The 17,008-nt window shown below is 39.8% G+C and overlaps 1 protein-coding gene across 1 annotated transcript in view; it reads right to left on the bottom strand.

The window, feature by feature from the left end:
- The window catches only part of TRPS1 (transcriptional repressor GATA binding 1), a 167,982-nt gene extending 159,706 nt beyond the window's left edge, over positions 1 to 8,276 (bottom strand). The window contains exons 1-2 of the mRNA XM_042809005.1: positions 8,170 to 8,276; positions 4,243 to 5,171 (exon numbers count right to left, since the gene is read on the bottom strand). Of these exons, the coding sequence (XP_042664939.1) occupies positions 4,243 to 5,171; positions 8,170 to 8,206 (966 nt within the window). The 5' untranslated portion in view covers positions 8,207 to 8,276. The remainder of the gene's footprint in view (positions 1 to 4,242; positions 5,172 to 8,169) is intronic.
- Between the last annotated feature and the right edge of the window lie 8,732 nt (positions 8,277 to 17,008).

The raw sequence follows: 17,008 nt of genomic DNA, 5'->3' as shown, positions 1-17,008 counted from the left end.
CAATACTGGTGACAGTAACATGAAAGACAAGCCACGCTCTGGATGGCCACGCATAGCTGTCACACCACAAAATGAAGAGCAACTCAACCAGCTCACATGAACAAATGAAGCGATTACAATCAGGGAACTGTGTATGGAGCTGAATGTTGGCTTCAATTTGTTGCAAATGATGGTGGCAATGTTGGAATATCATTTGTGCCAGATGGATCTTACAAATGCTCACAGGAATAAAAAGGAATGCAACTTGGTTGGAACTTACTGAACTAATACAAGGCTGAAAGTGATAATTTCCTGGATCACATCATCATCAGTGATGAAATGTGATGTCACCACTATGAGCCAGAGTTAAAAAGGCAGTCCATGGATTGGCAACATGCAAACTCCCCATTAGAAAAAAAGTTCAAGGCATAGCCCTCAGTAAGTACAGTGATGTGCACTGTCTGGGGATAGTAATGGGGTGATCCTTCTAGATTTCCTAGAATCCACACAAACCATCAACTCTGTTACATCATTACACTGGCTAAGCAAAAGGTTCAAACTTCCAGAGTCAGGCCAGAGAACAACACGTTTCTCTTGCAGCGTAATAATGCTCGGCCCCGTCCTTGTTTGAAGACAGTGGCACACACTGGCAATCCTGGCTGGACCATCCCACCACACCCAATGTACAATCTGGATTTGGCACTTCATGACTTCCATCTGTTTGGGCCAATGAAGTATGGACAGCATGGACAACATTTTCCTAGCAATTACTCTGTCAGAGTAGCTGTGAAACAGTGGTCACCCTCACTGTGCAGGTATTTATGATCATGTATGCTCTTGTTAACTGCTGGAGAAAATTCACAGCTAATGGTACTATGTTGAAAAACTGTCAGTAGCTCTATCAAGTAATGAGAGTATGGTCTTCATATCTGTTGTAGTTTCCATGGAAATAAATAGGAAGCATTACTTTCAGAGTAACCTATGTATTATTCTGATAACAGCAGTAAAGCTCTGAAAACACATCTCTCTGGGAATTCAAAGATGTGCTAGCAAATGTTTTCTAAAATCTATACAAGAAAGCAAGTCAATCTTCCAGAAAACAGCTCAGTGAATTTACGCAGTCCTATTCAATTTATTATAACTTAATGAAATAAAAGCCTGTAAGGAAGAAAATGGGTGCAATACATATTTCAAACCTGAAAATTTCAAACCTAAATCACATCTTCAGAGAAGACAATGGAATTTTGTTTGATTAAATATTCAAATAAAATACAAGTCTTCATAAAAGTAAGGCCAGAAATCTTGGATTATTTACAAGGTTCCCAACTAAATCCTCCTTATGTATTACAAAACACAATCCCAATATTTTTGTAGCTGGATGTGATGTGAAGCCAAATGTGCATCTGCACTGTTTTGCTGACTACACTACAAAAAACCCTATCAAACCTGTATTCAATGCCTTAGGGGGAGGTCGTTCTATTTTTCTTAAAAAAAAAGAAAAAAAAAAGTTTTCTACAATAGATTTTACTTCTGTGCTCTAAAACCAAAAGTATTTTTAGCAAAGGAGTCACCTCCCTCACATCCCTGCCTACAAATATTACATGTTGGTTTGCTCTGCATGCAGGTATTTTTTTCTTCGCTTTTGTTATGAATGCAAACTATGATGCACAAGAGCACACCTCACTAACACCAATCTTCATCTATGGTGGTCTTCAGCTGGCCGCTGTGAGCCAGATCAAAGTTACTCTTCTTCATCCCCTGGCTTCTGCACCCAGCTCCCTGGCCTGAGACCATAAATCTATCGATACCTTCCACCCCAGCTACAACGGAACAGTTTGTTAAGTGCAAAATGATCAATAAATCAGACCTTAAGTTCAGCCCACTACTATTTCAAGTTAACTACAAAGAGATTATTTCCCTTTAGCCTCATACCTATACAAATTTAGACGAATCGATCATTTGGGTTCAATTCCCTCACTTGGTGCAGGAGTTTGAAACAGTTTTAACTGCAGCTCCAAGCAGTGCAATTCTTCACTGCTGCAGGAGATGCCAGACATTCAGATGCCTGAGAAAAAAAAACCTCCAAAATGGACATAGTAGCAAGATAAACATGTGTGGGTGCAAAAGGGATTTTCAAATGTTCTTTTACTGTGTTTATGAATCTCACAAAGCAGCTCTGTATCAAGAGTGGGGGAGGAGAAAGTATAAAAATATTAATCAGTTACTTATCTTCTGACATGTTCTGGATCAACATCTGGTGCATGTGCAAGTGATGAAGTATGGCATTTGGCACAAAAGCTTATTTAATCTTCTCTTCCCAAATTGGGCAGGGAAAATTAGCACTCTTAAAAATTAAGTTTCCAGATCCAATTTTTTTCTTTAAAATAAATTGCCAACATTGTATAGGCTGTCTGCTCTATTTTGGAAAATGTTTTTTGTCTGAGAAAAGACTGATCTTAAGTAGATTATCTCTGGGCTGTTTCCTACCGCTTTTTGTCTTGCTTGCAGTATCTAACTGCCAGGGTTTCGTAGACAAGTATAGTCTAGGTTCAGCTGTTTTATTTCTACTTCTATCAGCTCAAACTGAGATAGCTCTCACATCTGTTTTATTTCTGAAAGCACTGCATAGGAAAAGTGTCCAGCTCATTCTAATCAAGCATAAACTTTCCTATAAATAACTAAGGACCTAACGAAACAATTGTTTGGAGGAAATGAAAGTGTGTTTAGAAACTCAAATTCCTCTACACTGTATGCCTGAGCTGTTCCAGTTAGAATGTCTTCCTGACAGCATGGATCAGTTGCTTTAAGATGCTGTCCCTGGAGTCAGCAAACTGAAACTATAGCAGGAAATCCAGGTATTAACATCATACTACTTGCTAATTATAAAACATCATTTCACATTCTGACATTATTCACTTCTAACCTCCCTCAACTATATCATGTATTTGCTTTCTGATCAGTTTGACAGGAGAGAGCGTCTGACACAAGACAGAGAGGTGATCTTTTAATAAGACAGCAGTTCAAAAATTGCAGTTTTTAGGCGTAATAACAACCTTAGTTTGATTTGCTGTTCCACAAAGAAGTTGTAGTTTCTGAAAAAAGAGCAGAAGTTTAAATCATTTTATAAGCTTCAAGTTCCTGACTTGTGTTCCTGTTTCGGCTTCTTAGTTGAAGTTAGGTATTAACCATCTTAACCTGCTTTGCCAAATATCTTTCTTATAGCTTGAGCCTCTGCAAGCGTTATTAAATGTCTTCCACATTCTGTAATTTCTTTTAAACACAACTTGGTGTTTTGTCTGCTAAGTGCTACGACATCACATCCTATGCCAACATACTCTTGGAATTAGATGGACATTTGAACTCATTTTGTATGCAAATCTTAGCACTGAACCTTGCTCCCAGAGTACTGAGGTACTCTACCACATCTCTCTGCATCTCTCAGCACAGTCGTGGGAGGATATAGTTTAAAAAAAAAAAAAAAAAAAAAAAAAAAAAAAAAGGCAGCACCAAAGACTTTCCTTCACTAATTACATATTAACTGACTAGTAGAAACTCCAAGAAAAAAAACTTCTGACTCCACTTCTTTATGGTAAAAATAAGATTTCTTTTTTGCAGCACTATCTGAAATGTAGTATTTTCACTGCTCCAGTTACAAAAGAAAATGACTGAGGCACGCTCTCTAAAGTGAAGGACATCGTGCATTGCTGTTACTCTTAAAAACGTTTTAAATACCCATTGTGTATCCTGTCTATCTGGCACAAGACAACTACAGCATTGCCAAGACTTGTCTATTTCTTTTTTTTTTAATCTTAATAAAGAACCAATAAGCCAAATCTCGACTCCCAGCAGCTGATAATTTAGGATTATATTTTTAATTTCCAGCTGCTGTCCTTTGTCTGTCTGGTTGTTATTATTCATTATTATTTGCTACTTTCTTTCAACGACAGTAAATCCTTCAGATGTGATTACCAATAGTAATAGTAATTTGCCTGCTTGCTGACTATGATCTTTTACTATTGATTATCAGAATGGCAAAACTTTACACTGAGATATCACTGATCTAAAAGCCAACTGCTCCTCCACTGCACAAGATGCTAAGCAGACCTGCAGCAATTCTGGCTGAAATAGACCCGAATGGTTCGTAAGGCTTAAGCAGGTTACATAAAATACTTCAACTGCGTAGGTAGGAGAGGCTCTGCAAACAACTGACTTTGCAGCTGAGAAGGCAGTTAGCAGAAGAGAGGAGACTGGAAAAATACAAACCTGCACATCATAAGTCCCATTTAATAAGACAGGCCTCTGGGAATTGATGTCCTGCAGCACCCCCGAAAGCACAGTGCGGTTGACTTTCTGGAAGTCTTTGGAGTGGCTGAATTGCACCATGTTGTGGAGAGCCAAAATCTTAGTGTCGAGCTCAGCATCCTGCCTGGTGCGGTTGTGCAGTCCTAGGTGGTACTTGCGGAAGTGTTTGATGAGATCTGTGGGGTCGTTCCCGTAGTAACCATACCCACAGATGTTGCATTTGAAGTCCTGAAGCTCTGGAGACAGAGGCGCCGTATCTGGGTTATCGTTTACCAACAAATCTGCTTTAGATTTGTTCAGCCTTAAACCCCCATCTGAAGGCACTTGTGGGTTTTTTGAGGCCATGGGGACCGGGCTTGAGCCTTGGCCATCAGTTTGACCACTTTGCACTTGCGCCGTTTCATCTGAAGCTTTTGGCGACATCTGATGCTCCTCATTTGTCTGTGCTGCATCTCCTGATGGGGCACAGACCACATCTTGGGTGTCATCTGCATCTGATTTCTGAGGAGACTTCAAGGGCTCACAGATTCCCCCAACAGCTGGAGATGAGAAAGCCAGCATATTTCTGTCTGTCACCTCATCATGAGGGAAGGATGGAACATTTCCTCCCTTATTGTGGCTTTCATAATTGAAGCCAGCCTTTTCACTCAGCACTGAGCTTTTCAAGTCCTTTTTAATGCTGGAAGATGGCTCTTGGACATGCGTGCAAAGCTCCTCCTTGTTATTCAACTCTGCCGCATCAGGCTGGTCAGTGTTTTCTTGCATCTGCTCTGTGGAAAATTCTTTTTTCCTTCCAGACTCTTCACTTTCAGTACCTGTAGACTCAAGGGTCTGTACCTCACCTTCACTAGCAACGTTTCTTAGAGGGGGATTCTTTTTCCGGACCATATCTACCATAGAGAGACAAAAAAAAAAAAAAAAAAAAAAAAAAAAAAAAAAAATCTATGGAATTATTCAAGATACACAGCAAGTCTGACACTTCTTAAAGCATTCTTAGCTATACAGATATATCAGATTTTCAGAGTTTTATCAAACAGGCTTTTAGTCTACACAGCAAACTGGAACTCTCCATTAAAAAAAATGGTCACGAGACTTAATTCAACTAAGAGAACTTTAAAGCCTATGAAAACACTTCCATTGCTGTGAGTGAATTACATCTTTCATTACATTTTCTGACAATAACAGTTCAGCAGAATTAACATTAAATAAATATTTTCTTTAAAACATGTTTTAAAAACTAAGATAAAAAATAAGCCTTCGTAGACTAATGCCCATATACTGTTCAAGCACATGATACATAGCCTACCAAAAAAATACACCTAAAAGACATAGTCAGGAGCACTGAAGTTATAAAGGAAACAGATTTAGGAGAGCAAGCAACTTTGAGGTTTCAGAGAAAGTATTTTTCCTAAGCAGGTATCAGTTTCTCTATAGCAAAAGCTCGCCCTTGTTCTGCCCATAAACTTCAGACAGGATTATATGGATATTCAAGAGTCTGGCCCCACAGTCCATTATTCATGTAATTAGTTCTATTTGCCAAACAAAGAGAAACTAACTTTATTAGGAAGCCCGCTGTCAATAAAATTTTACTGGCCTGGACCCAGACATTTGACATGGCTGTGCTGCAGCACAGGGATCTACCCAGAGAACACCTGGAACCCACATGGATCCCATCACGCCAGCCCCTCTGCTCAGCCCCACTTTTCAGACAAGGCCGCCGCTGCTGACTGTGCAGGCACATCCACTTAGCAGAGCTCAGAGAGGACAGCAACGAGGAGCAGAGAGAAGGAAGCAGCCTGCCACCAGTGAATGAGCTGCTAGCTGGACAGGGGACACTGTGGGACACAAATAACCATAACACACCAGGTAGTAAGCCAAATTCCTGATGCGCTACAAACCTTCACCTTCCCCAGCCTACTCAGAAAAAGAAATTATCTAAAACTTCCCTTCACTCTCCACTGCATGGTTCTGGATTTGATATTCACCACCAGCAGCTTTGATCCATTTGTGTTCACATGCTGGCTACGGGCAGAAGACAGATGTGCTACAACTTTTTCTATGCTCTTATCTTTGCCAATGCTGTATACAATGATGGATGCCTCTCCTTGCCAAATTGCGTGCGGTCCAGTGGCAGCAGCCTGCAGAACCACACACAAGATGCAAGCTGCAGACTGAAGCCCCAGTCCCAGGACCGCCGTCACTGGGCACGTGCGGAGGCAGTATATAGATGTATGTACGCATGTATTTATAGCTCTGAGAAGGGAGGACCACCTGGTGATTCTAGGAGCAGCACTGATGCACTCCAAATGGTGCTAAATCCAGACCTTTAAAAGCTGAGGATGACCTTCTCAAAACAGTACTTTGAGAAGTACGGCTGGGGACAGAGGTTAAAAATAAAAGAACAGGCGTCTGTACATCCCCTTATTTACATCTGCTCCACATGAAAGGGCACTGTATGTTACGTCGATAAAAACAGACAACTTCTTAAGGGAAGTGTTCAACTTGTCTCTTGGGCTGGCTCTGTTGTCTTTGTGGTCGAGCCGATCCACAGGCAGCATGGGCTGCAGTGAGATGGCTTTCACACGGAATACCAGCTCTTATTACAGAAATCTCGACACTCCGTGTGGTCCTAATAGGATTCTTAAATGCCCTCTGTGATTCCTCATTGTAGGAGGCACACATGCTTTGGAAGCAAGTGCCTCCTCTTTAACATCAACCACATCCACCAGGATACGTGCGCACTGAATTTCACTGGTTTTTTCCCCAGTAACTTTTGAACCATGAAGTCACTCAGAACTAAGAGAAAAGAAGGATTTCCTGCTGTGGTAAGAGAACTATTACTCTACAGACTCAGCCTACTACAAGAACATACGCACATATATAATTCTAGGTATAAAGACAGTCCTTTCAGCACTGCTGCTTTTCTGCAGGAATCCGTGAATACTTTTGGTTGACACACACTAAAAATACTGGTGGGCATCTCTGGTAGGTGTTCATCTCAGCCTGTATTTTTCATCTTGGTTTCATCTTTAGAAACAACTCAAACTGTTTCTAAAATAACTACTGGTTAAATGCATTTCATGGCAGTTAGAGGACAAAAAGAGGAGCCTGGACTGTGAGCAGTGAAGAAAAATCAGAAATCAAGAAAGTAAACATTGTAGCTGTTACCTCAGTCAAAATTAAACAAGACTGAACGCAATGTTTTAAAATGTTTTTGTTATAGATATTTTTGGCAGATAAGGAAAGTTTAGAGATTTTGCTATCTTCATGGCAACTCGCAGAAGAGAGTCAGAGAGGACAGAAAAAAAATCCCTATAAAGCAGAGAAAAGAAAAACCTGGACCGTACACAGTCTAACTAGACATTACTCCAGATCTAGATGTTTTAGCTCAAATTTTCCTGACATAACCGTATGCTTGTACATTAATGGAGGAGGGAAAAGAAATCGCCTTGCAGAGCTCTTTCATGCAGTATTCTACGCTCGGGGAGTGAAAAAGAAGACAACAACATTGATTTAAACATCAAAACTTTCCGAAGCTCAACTGAAAAGGATTTTCTCCCCTTTTTACTTTTCATTTCTGAAAAACCTTCTGACATTTATTTGCTTGATATCCACTCAGGGGGACAGTAAAAAAAAAAGACAGTATTTTTTTGTCGCTGAAATTCTACCGCTATCGTTTTTCAGAGACATATTATGTAAATAAAACTACATCTGTAGTACTCCTAAATTGAAGAAACCATCCCCTAGCAAGTAATAAGTTACATACAGAAAGAATATAGCCACTCCGAAATTATTATTTCTAAGACAAATAACAGATTGCACAATGTTTTATTGTGTGCCAAGAATGTTTTCAGTTAACAATTTCACTTGAAAAAATGGATCACATACTTGTAAAATCATACCCAGCATTGACTTCATAAGGCATGTGGCTTTAGAGTGCTTTTTACAATTATTAATTCTATTAGTCAACTAGCAGGCAGGCTAATGCAATTGTCTTAGAAGATGCACGGAAGACACAGAAGACATTTTGAGAGCTGATCTGTATATCTGCAAAACAAAACAAAAAAAAAGGTTTTCCTTCCTAAGTTATGTATTCAAAATAAGCTTTTTATTTACAAACATTGTTATGCCTATTGTACATTTACATGCATCTATTAGTGGGCACTATGCAAATAGTGTCTGTTCTCTACTTCACTTAAGCATAAGAAATATCATAGCTCTCCTTAGACAGTCTCTCTCTCTCTCTCTCTCTCTCTCTCTCTCTCTCTCTCTCTCTCTCAAACACACACACACACACACACACACACACACACACACAAAGAGAAAGCAAAGCAAAAACTGTAAAGTCCACCAAAAAGTAAATTTAAAATGAGCTGTAGGTAAGTTTTGAAAATCAGCTGGATAAATGCTGTAGAAAAGTGTTGTGACGATTCACATATATCAGCAGGTATTTATTGTAAAGGGACTGGGTTAAAAGGAAGTGAAAATGGCATACAAATAACGTTCCAGTCCAGGTTCTGTTGTCAGCAATTGCAAGTTATCACCTGCTGGCTGCCTACAGCTCCAGTTGCAATGAATTTAGTGGTATCAGTTTAGTTGCCAATGGGTAACCAGACACATCTCAAAAATGCCACTGCAATAACAAACGAAATTCTTGGCCATTTAGTAGAGGCCAACTGCTGAGCAGACGCTAGGACAGAACTGCCTTAACTACACGCAAATGGTCATGTTTCCAAAATGAAAAACAAAACAACCACTAAGCTTGATGTAAATGAAAAGGTGTCTTGAACTGTGCAAGCTTTGTGTACCAGGCTGCAGAACTCAACCATAATCCAGAGGTTAGTACCTTATTTTCCTTATGCTGAAATTATCCTTTAAACCATGTGGGTTTGTTTTACCTGATACGATCACCCTCAACTATTTTCTAGTTGAACTAATACTAACAGCTACATACAGTTTCCCTCAAAACCAGGCAAGGCTCCTCTGCCCAATTCCTGTATCTAACAGAGATTTTTGTTTTGCAGTCACATCAGTTTGTACCTGGAAGCAGAAGGTGGAATCCTCTACTAAAACCAGTTTCTAATTCACAATAATGAATTACCATAGTGACTAGTGCACTCGGTTCAAAAAAGGAAAGCAAAAAAGCAAATTCTGATAAGCAACAGTTTTTTTACGTGTGGTGAATACAAAAGCTAATTATCTGCTGATCATCAGCTCTCTCAGTGGGTCACTGTTGCTACTCTTTACTTTTACTGAACGTGATGACTTGTCATCAAAGCCTGTTGCAACAGTTCAGCTGCTGCCTTCTGCTTGCTCTGCAGGTTTAGGTCAAGTCTTAGTCATATTCTCTTTTTAACAGAATTTATGAGGAGGTCTGAATCTTGTGATACACCACGGAATAATATCTGTACAGGTCTACAAACAGCAAACTGAGTCAAGGGCCTAAAAAGACCGTGATGTTATCCATCAATATGCTGCAGCATCAAGTTAAATGAAAACACACATTTATATTCAACAGACTCAAGTAGGGCCTCTTTGTTCAGGTACAGTAAAATTAATACTTTTACACTCATATATATTACACACCCCCACACTCATATATAATACACATACAGCGCTTAAACATCCATCATTTTGCCAGAATAATGCAGCAAAAAATCATTAACTCTCAGTGTCTCAGCTTAATATATGTCTAATACTTACCTATCTCACAGGAGTGTTGTGAGGCTTAATTAATTAGTGACTGTAAAGCACTTTGTGATCCTCTAATGAAAGGTGCTACATAGCACAAAGTATTATTAAAATCATTAGGACCACAAAAAAGCCCTGTGGAATTCTAGCCTACACTGTCTGTTGGGGTTAGGAGTGATCTTATTATTAAAAGGAGACCGTCAAGCTAATTTTCATAATTTTTTCAAGATCTTTCATCCCCCTTTGCTGTTGTGATAGCATGTTAGTAGCTAGAAATTTAATCTTATCATCTTAATAACATACACTCATGTAGTTTGTTACTGCAGGGCTAAAGAAGAGAACAGGGCTTTTGGCACTCATCTGGCTTTCCCTTTTAAGAAAAAAAAAAAATTGAGAGACATATTTTGACACCTTCCCACACTCCACCCCACCAGGACAGCTGATCATGTGAGATCGCAGGATGCTCAACAGAGCTGCATGGGAAAATACTGCTGTGGTTTTAATTTCTCTCTCTTTTTTTTTTTTTCCTGTGGAAAAAAAAAAAAAAAAAAAAAAAGATAAAAAACAAACCCCAGCTTATTACACATAAATATGCTACAAAGACTGTCTGCAGTGCTTTATATAAAAAAAAAACCCTTCAGCATTCAAAGCATCTGCTTCTATCCCGCACATAAAGACCTAACCCGTCTGGAGCCCGTACCTTACACCCTTTTCCCCACTCTCTCCACAACAGAGCAGCTGTAAGGAGCAAAGGCTCCAAAGCCAAAAATGTCATGTCCTGAGAGAGAACTTCCGTGTGTTACCAGCTGGGGAGCAGCACTCTGTGCAGCCCTCAGTGCAACCTGAAAGCCAACAAGACCACCAGAATAGCCCCAAGTTCAAAGGTTTTGGACTTTTCTAATCAAAGCATTTTCAAAATTAGTAATCAACACCATCTGTAAATACACTGGATAATCCAGGTGAAATTCTCCTATGCTGTTCCTGCTGAAAATTATCAAATGTGCTCCCTGGTCTAAATGAAATGCAAACTACCCTAGACTAAGACACAGCAAGACTGGTCAAAGCTCCCATCTTCACTTTTGTCTGCTGAGAAAGGAAGAGAAGAAAAAAGACTTTCGGTAAGCAACTCCGGAATCAGATCCTAAACCATGGGAGGGCAGAGTAACCTTAACTACAAGCAATTCCTTCTTCAAGTAAGACCTCTTCCCCAGCTTCTTCAAATACATCACACAGGAAGCTGTAAGACTAGCACACCGTAGTGCTAAGCAAGAGCAATTAATTATTAAGTGCTTACTAAGCTATATATATGTTTTTCTACAAGCCAGTCTTTCCTGCCTGTCACTGATTAGAATAGAACAAGTCTCTTCATATCAGTAACATTTGGCACGATCAGATGCTTCATATGGTCGAGATACCTACTTGATATTCTATATTCTGCATGCACCACTGAAGCCATGATAGCTTCATCAATCTAGAAAATGCAAGAAGAAAAATCATCTCTTATAGCCTTATAGTCCTATAGCAAAATGCTGTTGTGCTCACTACATCCCCTCTCCCGCTGCATTTCCAGGTCTTTCCACGTGGTCCCTGACCACCAACTCACCAAGAGCTGTTCATAATTCTTTTTCAGCAGTTTACAACAAAGAGAGAAATAAAAAAGGAAAAAAAAAAAAAAAAAAAGTATTTTGTTGAAGCTTGCTCAGTCCTATTAAAGTTTACTTTCCCAACCCTGATCGTTCTCAGAGCTCTTCAGGTTCATTTTTGGACATCTCTCCTGTTCAGTTATTAAGAATCATCACCTTCAAACAGCTCTCATCAAATAAATCTCTTTATTAACTCACTGCCAATTAATTCAAAATGCTCTTTTCTATTACCATATGCTTCAGAACACAGCACAGTACTAGTAGTCATCCAGCCACTGGAATAAATCTAACCCTTCTATGGGTATAAAGCAGACACTTGCTCACTTCAGGGAGTTTAGGAGCAGCCTGCAGACACTTTCAGGAGAAAGCAAAGCCAAAAGGTGATTTATCTGAGCAGGCAATGCTTGCTGGAATATCAGAGTACCCAGCACCCAAAACCAAGAACTCCACAAGTGTTTCTCCTATTGTGGGAGCCTTAGCACAGCAGTTTGCAGCGCTGCATTTATTGGTGGTCCAATGCAGGGAGCTTGCTGCCAGCAGACCTCTGGAACCCAAGAAGGCAAAGATGTGCTTTGTCTCCACTTTCAATCCAGCATCTATAAGTACTCTATGTCATGACAACCTGTTAAAATCTGGAAGGCCCTGTGAAACAGGCAAATTAATATAAATGACATTTTATGAGTAAATGAAAGGATCTACAGAGAGAGATGTGAAAACAAGAGCGTTGCAGGAGACCTGCAGCCAGGGTTCTCAGCTCGGCACTAAAGCTGGTTCCTTGTGACTTTCAGGCCCACATCCCTCCCTGCATTTCAGCAGGGAGAGCTTCAACCTGGCACTTGGCAAAAGACCAAGATCCTGTAATTTAATAAGGTACAGAAAGAGCACCTTGCGCAAAAGCCTAAATGCTCCAATTTATCATGACGGTTACAGGATAAGCTGACATTTTATTTATATGGAAATTAGTCTCCAAAACAACATAAAAAAGCCATACTTTCAAAGAATATTGTGCCTTTGTTTCCCTGCTCTGCATTTATCTAAACTCAGCTTTGTGTATTAAAAGTAGTTTAATTTTTATGTATTGATGCTGCTTTGCATGCCTCCCAATCTGTCGTTATTGCACTGCAGGGAGAACTCAGCCTGATTTACTTACTGCAATGAAATAACTGACTTCTGCCAGGACTGACACCTCCTACGAAAGCCCTACCATCCTCACTGAGTCTTCTGGTTATTCTATTAATTTGCAGTCGGTACTCTTTAGAGAATTGCAGAGCATTCCCTATTAGATCAGACCAGAGGTCCATTTAGTCTGGTGTGCTGCCCTGGAGAACGGCCAACACTAGATCCTCCAAAGAAGGTTCACTGCCTTTGGACTGACACAGAATCGCCTACCTCTGTGGAAAATAAATCGCTGCTAATCCTCAACACTCAGACAGTGGCTTGTTTTCTGAAGAGTAAGAAGGCTTACATCCTTTAATTATCTCTCATTTATGTTCTATGATTTGTTGTTAAATAAATCTGTACATCCTCACTTCCAATAAAAGTATCCAGTGTCTATCTGAACATTATGACAATCCTGGTATCGTGTAGCTCTACATTTACAATCTAATTATGAACTATTAAGAGCAAACATTTTCAGCATTTTCATTTTGATCCTTTCCACTAGAGTTTCAGGTCATTCTTGCACTGGGATTAACCAAAGGTCCTCTGGACTCCTGGTCCATCCATCACATCCCCCCCGTATTCACCCTATTCGCGTCCTTAAGGTAAAAAAGCAATCTTTCCAAACTTTCTGGAAGGTGTGGTGATCTCAAATGTTTCAATTTCTTTTCAGCCTGAGTAAACACGATGTTCTTTTTAATCCAAATGTCCTTTGAAGACAATGGGAGTTTAGGGTTTGCAAATGACTCAGAACTAAACCGAGTTGAGTGTGTTGGCAGAAGCGAGCACAGCGTTACACTGGGTGAGGAATGAAGGTGATCTGGCTCCCAGGCAGGAGCAACCAGGTATAGCTACAAGTGATTCATTCCTTCTTTTGCGTTAGACATACAAGAGGTTGATCCTCTTTTCCTTGGTACTAATGGCAAAGGCCTCACTGACTTTGAGAGAACCATGAATGAGAATTGCAGCTCCTTTCTCTGCTAGGTGAGGCTTATTATATGCAACAAAGAAGGCATCCAAGTTCTTCAGCCCAAAACTTCAGTCAAATTGAACTACAAATTATTTAGGAGATGAAACAGAAAGCGTGTATCTTTGGCTAACATTCCAGAGAAGTTCAAATGATTTTCTTTCCACTTTGAGGTAGAAAAACAGAAAAGGAAAAAAGGAAAAAAAGAAAAAAAAAAAAAAAAAAAAAAAAAAAAAAAAGAAGAACCACCACACTGAAACAGGGTTGAAATTTCAGCTATATCAAAACTACAAATTGAGAGGACTACAACCTGGACCTGAAACAGCAATGTGAGCTCACCACCGGAGAGGGCATTATTGCAGTAATTTTCCAGCCAGACTAGAACTAAGATGAACGTGAGTTTGCAAAAATGTCCTTTTTTTTTTTTTTTTTTTTTTTTTAAAGAAAAAAATTGGCAAGAGTTTCCAGACACAAGTTACATAGGTAAGACAGGGCAACCGAGGGCAAAAGGAGTTGAGCCCATGCACATCAAAGCAGACTTTGGCTTCGGGTACCTATCCAAGCCGAGCCTTCAAAGGTTCTGATGTTCCCCTATTGTTTAGTTTGAATCTTGTCTAAGCTTGCTCAGGAGAACCCACATTCAGAAGTATGGAAGAAGGGAAAAAGAACACGCATTTTCCAAACAGCGATTTCAAAACAAAACAAAAAAATGTAAATCTACATGCTGCAGGGTAATACAGGTAAGCGTGGCTAGCTATTGTTGCTCCATGCTTTTCAATTTCCATATATTAGCATTCATTGCTGACATTATTAAATCCAAAAGTTATTTGGATGCTTTGATCAGCAAAGTGAATCTTGAGTCTATATACGACGTACCTATATTCACGTAAAGTTTACAAAACTATTGTATTTCCCTATTCTAACGCTTCCCCCCACATGCTGTGAGTTTCTATATATCCCACAGCCATACATTCCAAACACAGACTACTTTATTTAGTAATATATTCAAGAATTTAGATAAAAGAAAAAGCGATGGAAAACGTTTGGCAATCTCTATATAAACAGTTTTTATACATTTGGGTTGAATCATCCAGTAAACTCTCATCCTGGTATTCCTATGACAGATAAAACTTTCATCACCAGTACGGCCTCTTGACTTGGAGGTCATAATACAGGGGGATTCGTACTACATCTCTGATACTTTCTACGTCTATCACAAAAATTAACATCACATTAAATTTCAGCAAGTCAGATTTTGGCACTGGTTTTGCACTCGGCACAAGTAACCCCACTCTGCATTGTGAATGGGGGAGAAACAACAGCAGTGGCAACCACAACAAAAGAGTGGATTGTGTGTTCTCCACACAAAACAGAAAGCTGTGCCTATTCAAGAAATCTTGGCCACTTGTCAGAAATCAGAGAACTGACGCTGGAGCCCAGTAGCAGCTCCAGCCAAAGCAGTGGTGAATTACCTTGCCTCTGGAAGCATCCCCGTTACCTAGGAAAGGATCTCTGCTGCAGTACAGACCACACGGACCCCACACTATGTCAGAAACACTTTCTTAAAGTAAAACAAAAAAACAACCAAAGCAACTGAAAATGGATTCACTGTGAGTACTGCATCTATTGTTTGCCCCTTTTATCTATTATTTATATTTCTTTTTAAGTTGAGGAATGAAGTAAAATGCTGACAAGAAAGCTACTTTTGCAACTTATTCATCACAGTGTTTTGTTACGAACATGCTTTAAAACCAAGAAACATTTTTCAAGTGGCCCTAGGAATCAAATACAGAATGTTCACTATGAAACATGTATTTCAGTTCACCAGTTCATTTGGGTGGGAGAGGGGACAGGAGGGCACAGAGCAAGGAGACTCCCCCAAGCTCTGCTGTGGGCCGTGTGTGCTGATATTCCTTTACAGATGGCAAGGGGTGCCAATTTCAGCTGCTGACTGCTGGATGAATACATATAGCGCAAATCATGCTCTTCTTGAATCACTTTTTGCCCAACTCTCACAAAAACATTCCATGGGAAAATCTCATAATGCCTGCGTAAGTGATTTTATGAATCTAGCTTTCAGCTTTTGATAGGAGACTTCTTACTCTACTGGCTTCCATTCCTCATTGCGTGGTGAGCTAGTGCCAAAAGCCTTCACATTAGCCTTGACCATGCAGACATCGGAAATTTAATTTAAACCTTGATGATCTGCCAGGATAATAAAACACATACAGAAAAGATTCAAAAATTGATTTTTTTCTGAGAGTTAAATACATAATTTCCACAAACATAAGGAGAACATAGGTTGCGGAATCCACACACTGCAACGCATGGAACAGACACAAGAGCTACACGAGACAGGAATCAAATAGAAATCTGTAGCCCAAAGAGAATGCACAAAAGCAGACAGTTGTTTTCCCATTTAAAATATGCTTTAAAATACTCTGGACACTAACTGCAACTCTTTTCCAACAATTTTTAAGTTTCCTTAAAAATAGATCTAGAATTTATCTTGGAAAAAAAAAAGAAGTTAATAAAAGTACAACTACAGACTTTTATTCTCAACCCCCCATCCTACAAGTGACCCTTACCTCTCCACTCCTGTCTTCCTCCTCCACTGCCTTCTTGCCACCTCAATCCCCAATCCAGCACCTCACCAGTTTCAAGAAATATCCAGCAACGATGTCAGGCTGATTTGCTGCGCTGGGATATATCCCACAAAAAATGGAAAGCTTTTGTCCTGTTTTCACTTATGAAGAAAGCAACTTATTAAAGCAACTTCTGGGTTCACTGGCATCTTTCAGTCTACAAAAAGTCCCAAAATTATTTGCAGAGGCTACAACAGCACGTTCTTTGAAGTAATGTTGCAACTTGTGCAAAGGAATTTGGGATGTACCTGAGATCTGAAGGTGCGGGCTACAAATTAACACAGCCAATTAGGTGGAGAGGCTGAGAGTCCAACACAGATGGGGCAAGATAACCACAACTGAGTGAAAGGACTGCCAAACCTAAGCCAGTTGGCTGAGCACAGACCATGTCATCTTGCTCAGAAAGCTGCTGCCCAATCAATAATCTGTTGCTGTTTGCTCTCCCCATGCCAATCAATCCCAGCTAGGGCTGCTTCTAATTTTCCAATCTAGGAATAGCTTCAGAACATCCACAACTGTTATTTAAAACAACCCAAGAGATAAATGTTTCAGACACGCATCAGAGTGCAGATTCTTCCCAAAATGGTTCTAGTCAAGAGTAAATAATTACTCCTGCAACAGTT

This window comes from Centrocercus urophasianus, unplaced genomic scaffold (genome assembly GCF_019232065.1).
Source record: "Centrocercus urophasianus isolate 14NV4802_14NV808 unplaced genomic scaffold, USGS_Curo_1.0 seq_11, whole genome shotgun sequence".
NCBI classification, from domain to species: Eukaryota; Metazoa; Chordata; class Aves; order Galliformes; family Phasianidae; genus Centrocercus; species Centrocercus urophasianus.
Note: the sequence above shows the minus strand (reverse complement) of the source record. Positions and strands in the feature narration are given on the sequence as shown.